The following is an 11,193-nucleotide window of genomic DNA, read 5'->3' as shown; positions in this document are numbered from 1 at the left end:
ATATTATGTTTATCCTACATTTCTTCGCTTTTTTATATAAGAACATCATTCTCAGGTGTGTATATTTATGTAGAATTAAAAATGACTTTTACACCAACGTGAGTGAGAATACTGTCTGGATGTTATTAAATAGGCACTTTTCCTTCCAAAATATTAAGTAATATTAAGTAATGGCAACTTTGATGTGAAATTATCATTATTTTAGATGGTCTGAAAATCATTAGTACAATTTCCACTCCTCCTTTTGATGTCTGTGAAAGATCAATGGAGTATTCATTAGTAACATCGATCCCATGCCAAAATGTTGCAAAAGAAAGGACATAATGTAGGTGATTCCAGAAAATCACCAACTGGATTCAATGCTAGTTCTGCCTTTTATTCTATCATGTGCAACATCTATGTAAATATTCTGTAACAGTCAACTAAAATTGGGCAAACATGCAAAAAACATTACATTCTACATACTGTAAGGGACTTCAGTTATTGAGATGCATAGCTGCCTTTGGGTATTGTAGTTGTATTCATTTATTTATTAATTTTATATTTGTTTCACTTTTTTTTTTAAATTTCAAATTCATCTCTTGTATCGCAGGGGCCCCAACCTGCAGATGCCCAAAAGGCTTCACAGGGCCCAATTGTAACCGCCACACTTGTCAGGACTACTGCCTGAATGAAGGCAACTGCTCGGTCAACTTGGGCAACCAGCCAACCTGCAGCTGTCTGCCAGAGTACAAGGGAGACCAGTGCCAGTACAGTAAGTGGCAGCTCCGTCAGATGTTGCTACATCTTTGAAGAGTCTGGATCTGTTGGATTATCAGCTTCTTGAACATTTATTCTTCTGTCGTACTTAATGTAAAGAGATATGTTTCGTTCCTTTTAATGTACAAAAAAATGACAACTCTAGAACGGGGCATTTTGTCACAAAATGATTACCTTTTTAAAATGTTATCCTTAATTGTTTGAGAAGAAAAAAGTAACTATTACTATATAAATCCTGTGGAACAACGTTTGAATCTATGAGCGTTTAGTTCTTTGCACTTATTACACGTCTTCCTTCCCGTCCTCAGCTAATTGTGAAGGGTTCTGTCACAACGCTGGAACCTGCTTACAAACCTCCAACGGTACCAAAATCTGTCGTTGCACCACTCAGTACATTGGACACCAATGTGAGTTGGACAAATGTCTATTCTGTGGAACGGGCAAGTGTTTGACGTCATCCTCAGGCGAGGTTTCCTGCAGGTGGGTACACTTTGGACAACGTGCACAAAGCCTGCACAAAATATATTGGTACATTTTCATTTTTGACTGCTCAGTAGCACATGGGCAAGGACACACGTGAATTAATGTGCCATATTTGATTTTGAAACTATTGGCTTTAAGGATGCTGTATCAGGACTCTGAGGAGATATTATTAAGCAACATAATAAACATAATAATTTTTCTTTTGTGTGTGTATGTATAGCTGCCCCAACGGTCAAACCCAACCCAGCTGCTATTCCTGTTTGGACTACTGCTCAAATGGACAATGTTCAGTTGACACTCGCACCCTGCTTCCTCAGTGCAAGTAAGATATGACACCCACACCCATCTCAACCCCACACGTTTATACACTTATCTCAAATCTCAATTACACATGCAAATTCCCATTTTTACTGTGAACAAATTATTCTAACAGTGCAGGAATGGACTTTTCTACTTCACTTGGTCTTTTTTATAACATTTGAAAGTTGTATTATTATTTTATGACATACTTGATTTATTGCATACATCTATGACCTTTTCCATTACTTTTTACGACACAGTATGCCATAAAAAAGGCAGAGCGTAGTACAAACTTTTTTATAACAAACTTGTTTTTATTACGTACTATATCATTTTTGTTGTCATTCTTTTTTACAACTATGCTTTTCTTATTGCATACTATGCGATGAACATTTTCATTACTTTTTACAACATACTATACTGTAATAAAATGTACGACTTTAATGGCTTACTATAATGTTACTTTTTAATGACATGCTATACTATGAAATCTTCCATGCCTTTTTGTGATATAGTATTACTTTTACTGCATTGTATACTGTACTATGACATTCTTTTACATACTATATATTTTTAATGGCATTCTATACTTATTGCAATCACACTCATACTCTTTGCCAGATGCTTTAAGTTTTGTCTGTACTCAAATTTGGCACACTCGTCCACTTTGACTCAAGGATGAACTGATTAGTATTTGATGGTCAAAGGTCAAGGTGTGAAAATATTGTTTACTGGGGCAAGAGAGGAACCATCAAATAACTTGCACACTTTGTAACTGTTTCATTGTGTGTGTCCAGGTGTTCTGCGGGATGGAGGGGATACAGATGTAAAATTGCAGCAGCTACTATGGATTCTTCTTCTTCCTCCAGTGGAAGTAAGTCACACAGTTCACAGAATCTTGTTAGTAAAACATGCACTTTGGTCATATTTGCTCATATTATTTACTCACTTGCAGGTACCGCCTCCATCCTCATCCCAGTGCTTCTCCTGCTGTTACTGGCACTTCTAGTCGTTGGTGCCATCTTGTGGTACAAGAGGAGAATGCGAGGGTGAGTCCTGGTTTCAGAGACTTATGATGCAAACTCCATTTTTTCATCTGTTCCTCACACTATCCGATATCTCGCTTCTCTTTCTTTCTTTTGATAACCATCTATTTCCTGTTTCCCAGGTCTCTATGGCCGGGCAAATCTCGTTCTCAGTGCTCGCGGTAACTTCATAGAGTTACATAATTCACATGTTGACCCACAACTCCTGTCCCCTCCCATCCCTAATATCCAGTCAGATTGGCCAATCTGTTTGTCAATCCATTTGTCCAATCTGTTGGTCAATGTAGAAATCTGTTTGTAATTGCCTGCCATCTCCTGTTTGCCTATCATTGGGTTTCCGAACACAGGGACCTATTGACTCTTAGTCAAAGTAGCTTTGCTGGTGATGCACAAACAATCAAACCGTAATGTCCGTCCTGCATCTCCATACCTTCCCTTTTTTACATGTGTAAATGTTAGGCTTACGCTATTGCTTGAATACTAAAATATACAACTGTGCACCTATGAAAAATGTGTATGTGCTTGCAAACAATCGAATATTTGCAATGGGAAAATCCAGCATTCTTCACACTAGACATGCTGCTGTATATTCTGTGGGTTTTATCAAATGAGCTTTTGACAAAAGCTCATTTGACGACCTTTAATATATGTTGTCTTGATTGTGTGAATTGTACGTTGCTGATGAGTCGGTACCTGGTGTATGCCACATTGTGATATTTTTCAAGCCTGTGATTGTTTTGTTATTTACGGTTTCTCTGAAAACATAGGTCATGTTCTTCTAGTTAATTGTTTTGATGGTTTATCTTTATTTGTCTGCAGTGCAAAGGGCTTCCAACACCACCGAATGACAAATGGAGCAATGAATGTTGAGATTGGGAACCCCGCCTATAAGATCTATGAAGGAGACCCTGACGATGATGCTGGGGAGCTCCTGGATTCAGACTATGCTTTGGACCCAGACAAGGTAATGCAAATAATAGCGGTTTTGTATTAATAATCTCCTCACAGAAAACATCTCTTTTCACTTACTCCGAGTGCTAATCAGCCATACAGATAGTTTAAGTTTCAACTACCTATATTGGAAAGTTCTGAAACTTCTGCCACCTAAAATAATTTCCCAGAGCAGGCCAATACACTATACTACATTATAAACACTATAGAACATATCAACCCCAAATTACAAACCCAAACTATCCCAATGGTAAGAGAAATTAAGTGATTGGTTGTAACTATTTGGATGAACTGACCATTTTAGGTGACGAAATGTTTTTTTGTTCATTTGAATGACCTGACCTTTTCAAGCACAAAATGCAGTAAATGCCGGTTTCACATTGAACGGATCTCTGCCTTTCTCGTGCCCTTTGAGTCACCGTGTAATTTTCTTTGCTCTGCAGCCGACCAACTTCACCAACCCAGTGTATGCCACCCTGTACATGGGCGCCCACAACAGCCGCAACTCCCTGGCCAGCACAGATGAAAAGAAGGAGCTTCTCTCCCAGGGCGACGAGGACATGAGTGACCCGTTGGCGTAGAGCTTGGCATGGATTGAACTCTGCCGACGTTGCCCTGCCCAACCCAGTGCTGAGCCGATGAGCTCTCATCTTATGCCTTTTACCAAGTGAAAAGAAAAGTAACAAAAAAAAGGAGAACATTGTATAAAATGTATAAAATGAAGGACTACTTTTTTTAAGTGATTGCAGTATTATATTTTGTTCTTTGACAAAAAAAAATTCTCTGGTGATGAAAAGGAACCATTTTATAGACATTTATTCAGTTCTTTTTAATTTTGCTCACCTCCTCCTCACAACTCTCCCTCCCCTCTCACGCATATAGCCACTACCTCTGTGCAAAGTAAAAGATAGAGCGATACAAATGGCAGTGGAACAATTTGAATTTTTTATTTTTGTATGAATTATGGGGTATAGGGGGAGAAAAAAATATTATTGTTCCACCTTAGAAAACGTTGCCAAGTGTTTGTTGTTCAAGTGTCAGTGCTCACGATGAATGCTTCCTGGGCTCAGTTTTTCTCATGTGTACATGTGCGTTTGCTGCTGGAGGTCTGAAGGGAGACCGCGGCTGAGAGAGTACACATGGAGGACTCAGATGGCGTTTGTTCTGTTGTCTCAAAGAACTACATTCAAGTGATTGTCTTTTACCTCCTTGCACAGACTAAATTTATATTATATATTTGCATATATATATAAACCTATTAACAAAGTGTCTTGAAAATATACCCAGGAATACAAACATCAGTAACAAATAGCAGTCTGTACTTAAGTTTTTTGTGAGTCTTTGTATAATTGACATTCTTTTAGTCGGCAATGAATGAGTTGATGGCAGTGTGCGAGTGCGCCGAGTGAAGATGATTGTAACAAAGTCCACATTCCAGGATGAAAAGTCTGGGATGGATATCTGTGGCCTTGGTTTAGTCTACTGCAGGACACTCTGGACAGAAGTCAGACTTTGCTTTGAAACTGTTCTAGAAAGTTATTTTACTGAGGGACGGCAAGCTTCTGTGAATTTCCGGTCATCACTGAAAAACAATCTGCATTTGGCTTTTGTTCCTTGTCTTTTGATTGTAAATGTACTTTCAGGAAAGGCCGGGGGGAGACCGTTTAATGGTACGTACTTCTGTGTGAGATTGTATTTTTTATTTTTTTTTGTTTAATTGTATGCAATTACATGGCTGTGTAATCTATGTTAATGCTCATTGTTGAGTGCATTCCCAGGGAGGGGACTGATAAGCATTCCTTTGCCATGCTGTTAACGCTAACCATCTGTTAGTCTTAAAGTGTTGCTCTCTGATTCTCACCACGCTGCTTTCAACTGAGCGTTCCGCCACACCTGCTTCATCACTCTGCAAAGTGCTCTCACACGCCCAACGTAGAGGACACTCTCTGGCTCCGCCCCTCACTTGTTAACAATATACGTCACATCTTCTTTTTCTACATCCTGCTCTGTTAGATTTTCAACTGACCGTGTAAATTAGAATAATCATTTTTCAGTTGGAGAATTTCTTTTGGTGGAAAAAACCCACATGGATATTTGTGGTTCTGATTGTTTTGGTATGATTCTATTTCTTTTTGATATAAGAAATTAAATGGATTTTTATAGTAGAAATGTAGTGGTTCTGTCTGTCATTTGGAGAGATGGAGGGGGAAAGCAATCACTCCTTATTTCTACATCAAGTTTCCTTTGAAAAAAAAAAGAAATAAATAAAACATGAACATGTAATCACTTGTTTTGAATGTTGCTTCATGAAAGAAAGAACAGCCTCCTGAGGTCTAATGACAGTCTTTGGTCTTGCAGTTACAATATTCATCTTATTTATTTAACAGAAAGTGTCATATTTCAGTCAATAGACAATAGCATGGATAATTTCTTCTAAAAAGTAGATTTCTTGATTTGAATGTACATTAATATAAATGCCCAGTTAAAGAATAGTGTCTCATAGAATGTTGAGCCAAATTATTTAGTGTTAAGATGTATCCTCCCTTTATGCCAATGTTATGTACATTTCAACAGTTGTTTGGAGAAATGGCATAATCTCTATTAAAATAGAGGAGATTAAATATCATTTTAAAACAAGACCTCATAGGAATGGACACATCCTTCATCCATCACCACATCTATAGCAGGTTAACGTCCTCGGGGCCCTTCATCAGCACTCCATGTGGAATCTTCTTCATACATTTGTCACTTCCCTAATGCCACTTAAAGTATGACAGAAAGTGTTGTCAAGGCATATAACATTCAGTTCTTAAGAACTTCTTGGACAAGGCACGAATAAAATATAAATCATTATGAGCTTGAAGACACTGATGCACCAGAAGTAAATAAAAGAGTAATTGTAAAATCATTATTCCCCTTAATGTTGTAGGTTTATGACTTTAAAGCTGGAAATTTAAACTTCTGCATATTGTTGTCAGTATTATAAGACTAATGTTATAGAACAAGGCAATACAAAATACAATCTTTGAAAAAACAAATGAAAGCTGTAAAATGAACAAATTATGGCTGCTTCAAGAGAACACTGACACAAAAAAGGCACTTCTTAATCAAAACATGAGGCATTGGAGACATTTTGGTTTGGCTAGCTTGTCCAAAAGAACCAGCAGAATTGACGGTTTTTCCTCCCAAAAAAGGTGACTGAAATCTAAATAGTTAATATTTAGTCTTGATTGAATGTGTCAACGTTGCTTAAAGTTTGGAAACCGTCCTCAAATGTCTCATTGTAATATCGAAGCTTCTGTTATTTGGAGGAAGGTTTTGCATGAGTCTTCAGGGCAATCATCCACGCAGCAGAGTTGGCATCTTCCCTTGGCTGACTCCCAGTCTAAGTCCTGCTACGACTGCATAATCTGAGGAAATTAACGTTCTTGGGAATAGGATCCACGTGTTGGCGGCCGCTTTGTTATTGAAAGCAAAGTTCCTCCTGCTTTGTGGTGCGCCAGTACTCACCTCACCTGTTTTGTAGTTGTTCTCCTGGTTCTCTGTGGGAACAGGGTAGGGAAAGTCTTGTGTTTGCAGTGAGACAGGAGTAACCCCTGGTGCTCCTGTAATGATGCCTGCTCACGTAAAGTGGCTGTAAAGGTCCTCCATAAATAAATAAATTACCCAGCTATAACAAGGGCTCTGTCCTGTCCCTCCTTTCAGTCTTTGTGACCTGCAGCCTCAGGGTAGAGATGGACCATTTGGACACAGGGAGGGAGGTTATAGTGGGGAGGGGAGTATAAGTGATCAATGAGTGGTTTAGGGTCTTTTCCAACCGCTCCGGATCAACGCATCAGCTCGCAGGAAAGGCTGGTTTCGGAGATCTGTGAGTAGGTATGGAGAGAGGGGTCAGAAACAGGGATGGGGGACACACATGTTAGCGGACCCAGAGGTACATAAGCAAACTTGCTACTACTTGACTTAACTTTAACTTATTTGTTCTTAGACAGTGCTAAGAGTGTGTTAAGCCATATATGTAGAGGATATGTACTCAGTTACCGGTTTATCAGGTACAACTAATTTCCTAATCACCACATCCACCCAATGAAAGTATAAAGCAATGTAAAGAAAGTAAAAGTATAGTATGTCATATAATATCATCTTATATTATGTATAATACTACACAAAAGCATTGTGTAGTATGCCGTAAAAAAGTCTGAAAATGTGTCATAAAAAGTCATGATATAGTATTGCATAAAGACTTACAAAGTCTCAGTATGTCATACATTTCAAAAAAGTAATTTTATAGTATGTAATGAAAACCATCATAGTGGAGTGTGCCATGAACAAGTTAAAGCATAGTATGTCATAAAAGGTCATGGTATATTATTTCATAAAAAGCTCATAGTACAGTATGACATAAAAAGGTTAAAGCAGTCATAGTATGTCATAAATATGTCTTAAGTCATAGTATAGTTTGTCATTGAAATGGCATAAAAAGACATTGTATATGTCAGGAAATTGTAGTAGTTTATAACATTCTTACATAGTCACAGAATTATGTCATAAAATGAAGTCTTAGAAGAGTCATGGTATATAGTATTTCATAAAAGAATGTCTTATAAAGTCTCAGTATAGTATGTCATACAAAATCCTCAGATGGGATGTCATATACATTAAATAAAAAAATGTGTCACAACAAATATCATACCAATTCATAGTATTACATGTCATAAAAAGTCAGTTAGTTTCACATAAAATGTCAACCTTCATGAAGGTAGGACATATTGCAGGATGCATTAGTTTTTGATAGGTGTACCTTATATTCCGGCAATTGAGTTTACAGGTGTATATTTCAGTCAAATAATCATAAAATATCTGCAATAACTTCTGCAGTTAATTTGTTCAATGTATATAATAAATATCAAAATGGTAAATATGGGCATAAACAATACAGACTGAACACTGAATGACACATTGCCATTACCTTGCATTTCAACTGGTAGTAGTGATACACAAAACTGAAATGCAAGGTCTGGGTAATGTAGTTATGGCAACTTGGTAAGACTAGTAACGCAGTAGTACAAATAAAAGTAGCCATAATTATTACAGTTACAGTATAATGGTTAACAAGCTCTACAAATTGCTGAGTACAATTAAGCTGGCTGTGCGTAAAGTAACAGAAAACCTCTCAGCTCTGTAAAAAATGTAATTTATATCTGACTGCCAGTTCTTTCTAGAGCCTGTTGACCAAATAGCTGTTCAGCACACCGCAAATGACAGTTAGCAAAGACAAGACATGGCGGACGTGGTTGACAGGTGAGAGGTCATTGAACATTGGACAACATGCAACACATAATTGGAGGGGGTGAGGATGATGATGATCTCAATGGGTATAGTTCTGCATATTAACTGAACAATTATGTTCTTAAAATACCACAAAGGCTTCGTCTGATGCAAAGACTTGAAAGTGAATTCATGTGTTAATTGCTAGCGGTTGGAGCAAGCAATACTGTATTTCTCTAAGTCGCTTCTTAATTAATCTTAAATAATCTGGTTTTCTAACTATTGTGTTGTAAAGAAAAATCTCTGTGCTGTGAAGCCTTTTTTATTTGTTGCTGCCCCCAAAGCGCTAGCTGAAGCAGCTGACATCACTGTAGCAGCACACAGGAGCTGGAGGGCCAAGCGGGCCAGGTTTCAGCCTGGCTACCTTCCTTACCCTCTCTTAGGAGTGGGAAATACTGTCATTAATCTTCTTTTCAGCTGGAGGGGGTAGAATGAACAGTGGTGGTTGAGGAAAGAAGAGTCACATGTTAGCAGGAAACCAACACCAAACAAGTTAGTTTCATGGGACAAGGCATCGATAATAAAACCAGTAAATTAGCCAAACCTCTTCTGATGATTGTTAAATTCAGCTTCATGAAAGAAATATGTTGTAATAATGCACAGCCTTTTACATTTGTCATGCATGGTGATACTCTAATCACAGTAATGGCTAATGATTGTACGGTGACAGTATCAACATATTTTTCACACTCAAAAAATATGTTTTGTCACACTTTTTTGCCAGGCAAAGAGGTTTGGCTGACTCCTATCACCTCATAGGAATCCTCTGAAGTAGAACACAAACAACCAAATGACGGCCCAAGTTAGTTCACAGTGGTTGGTGGGGTTTGGGTGGGTGACGGGGATCATGCTGCATGCACAGTGGGGTCAGGAGGCGTATGAGAGACACCTGGGTAACCTTGGCATTAGGGGGGAGGGGCTAGCAGTTGGCGTCGTCACAGAGGTTGGCTTCACAGAAGAACCGTGAGCCGCGTTTAGCAGTGCGGGCTGTGAAGGGCACGCTCTTCAGTACTGGGAGAGGAGGGTAAGGGAGAGAAAACATGTCACACCTGAGACACTGCCCTTCTGGGGGGGAACAAAACACTGGACCACCTTCAAATGTCTTTCAGGAGAGCGGAACAAAACTGTGCTACTTATGTACTGGATGTATCCCGGATTTATGGAGGCAAACCTTTTATGCGGCAACATTTTACCCTATTGTGTATTTCTAAGCACTACACAACTTGTTAATAAAGGGTTTATAACACACTAGGATGTAGTTGGAAGCTATTAGAAGTGTTAATTATTGTATGTGTCCAAGACTAACTAATTCATCTAGTGGGCACCCGTACATGGAGGCTGCTGAAAAAACAAATGGCTCAAAATATTATAAAAGGTTTCTATTTTAGTGTGTTATAAACAATTCATTAAATGTTTGTATACGGCTTATGAATGCTAAAAAAGGGGACAAAGGAAATATTTATTGGATTACAGTACACCGATTATACCTTGGAAAGGCATCAGTTGCAAAATAAGCTAACAGCTCTGATAGTAGTCGCATAGAAGCATTATTAACTACTAAAAAAATCACATTAATGCAACATTTATATTATTTATATGTTAAGCACTGATTAATAATCGTGACAGAAACATCAGTTAGCTTATGTGCTATCCTGAGGCTGTAGATGCTGATTTAGTTTTTCATCCATTAAAGCTCTAATTTGAAAATGTTTTGGCGACACATTGTGGTAAATATTCAGGAAAGATACTTGCATAATTCCCAAACAGTTTTCACTGTATTTTTTCTACAAACAAAAACATAATAACAGTGAAAAATATATATTGTTAAAGAATCTACACAGAGCGGCTTTAAAGAAGGACCCTGTAAATAAATAGTCTGTGTACTAAATTGAATGTACATTTGAAGTTAGTCTAACTATCTTCATATTGAAGCTCAACAGCTTTAGTGCAGTTCATTTCTAACAAAACATCCCTCCATGGAATAACTGGAGGCTGCTATGTGCTGTGCTCCAGATGTTGTGGTGTCTGGACTACGTAGCACAAGGTGCACTTCAAAGGAGCCGAGCAGTGAAGGACCACAGTCATCCTTGACCTGGGAGGTCCAGAGCTACAGGCACCCACACAGGGTCTTTTTAGGGTGTTGTCTGGCCCACCTGTGATGATGTCCTCGATAGTGCCATCTTTGCCCTCGTACACAGGCCGGTGGTCTTTGGCTTGCCGCTTGCGCAGCTCTGTAATCAGCTCATGTTGCTGCTGCCTCTTCTTTTGGGATTGGACCTGAAAACCAGTGGGAGGATATTTGTGTTGTGCTTTTTGGCACGCCCTA

At 38.5% G+C, this 11,193-nt stretch overlaps 2 protein-coding genes across 8 annotated transcripts in view; one reads left to right on the top strand and one right to left on the bottom strand.

Moving 5' to 3' along the window:
* lrp1ab (low density lipoprotein receptor-related protein 1Ab) overlaps nucleotides 1–5,604 on the top strand; it is an 81,603-nt gene extending 75,999 nt beyond the window's left edge. The window contains exons 83-89 of the mRNA XM_034537433.1: nucleotides 593–754; nucleotides 1,068–1,239; nucleotides 1,463–1,564; nucleotides 2,340–2,416; nucleotides 2,498–2,591; nucleotides 3,408–3,552; nucleotides 3,983–5,604. Of these exons, the coding sequence (XP_034393324.1) occupies nucleotides 593–754; nucleotides 1,068–1,239; nucleotides 1,463–1,564; nucleotides 2,340–2,416; nucleotides 2,498–2,591; nucleotides 3,408–3,552; nucleotides 3,983–4,120 (890 nt within the window). The 3' untranslated portion in view covers nucleotides 4,121–5,604. The remainder of the gene's footprint in view (nucleotides 1–592; nucleotides 755–1,067; nucleotides 1,240–1,462; nucleotides 1,565–2,339; nucleotides 2,417–2,497; nucleotides 2,592–3,407; nucleotides 3,553–3,982) is intronic.
* Nucleotides 5,605–5,897: 293 nt separating this feature from the next.
* The window catches only part of fmnl3 (formin-like 3), a 30,988-nt gene continuing 25,692 nt past the window's right edge, over nucleotides 5,898–11,193 (bottom strand). For 3 of the 7 annotated variants that reach the window (XR_004609756.1, XR_004609759.1, XR_004609757.1), the window contains 2 exons: nucleotides 9,241–11,144; nucleotides 5,898–7,405 (listed from right to left, as the gene is read on the bottom strand). Coding sequence is in view for 3 of the 7 variants with exons in the window: in XM_034537434.1 (XP_034393325.1) it covers nucleotides 9,787–9,878; nucleotides 11,021–11,144 (216 nt within the window). In the remaining 4 variants the exon portion in view is untranslated. The remainder of the gene's footprint in view (nucleotides 7,406–9,240; nucleotides 11,145–11,193) is intronic. The other 4 variants (XR_004609758.1, XM_034537436.1, XM_034537434.1 and 1 more) reach the window with 4 other exon arrangements.

This window comes from Cyclopterus lumpus, chromosome 7 (genome assembly GCF_009769545.1).
Source record: "Cyclopterus lumpus isolate fCycLum1 chromosome 7, fCycLum1.pri, whole genome shotgun sequence".
Taxonomy (NCBI): Eukaryota; Metazoa; Chordata; class Actinopteri; order Perciformes; family Cyclopteridae; genus Cyclopterus; species Cyclopterus lumpus.
This window is presented reverse-complemented; position numbering and strand designations above follow the sequence as displayed.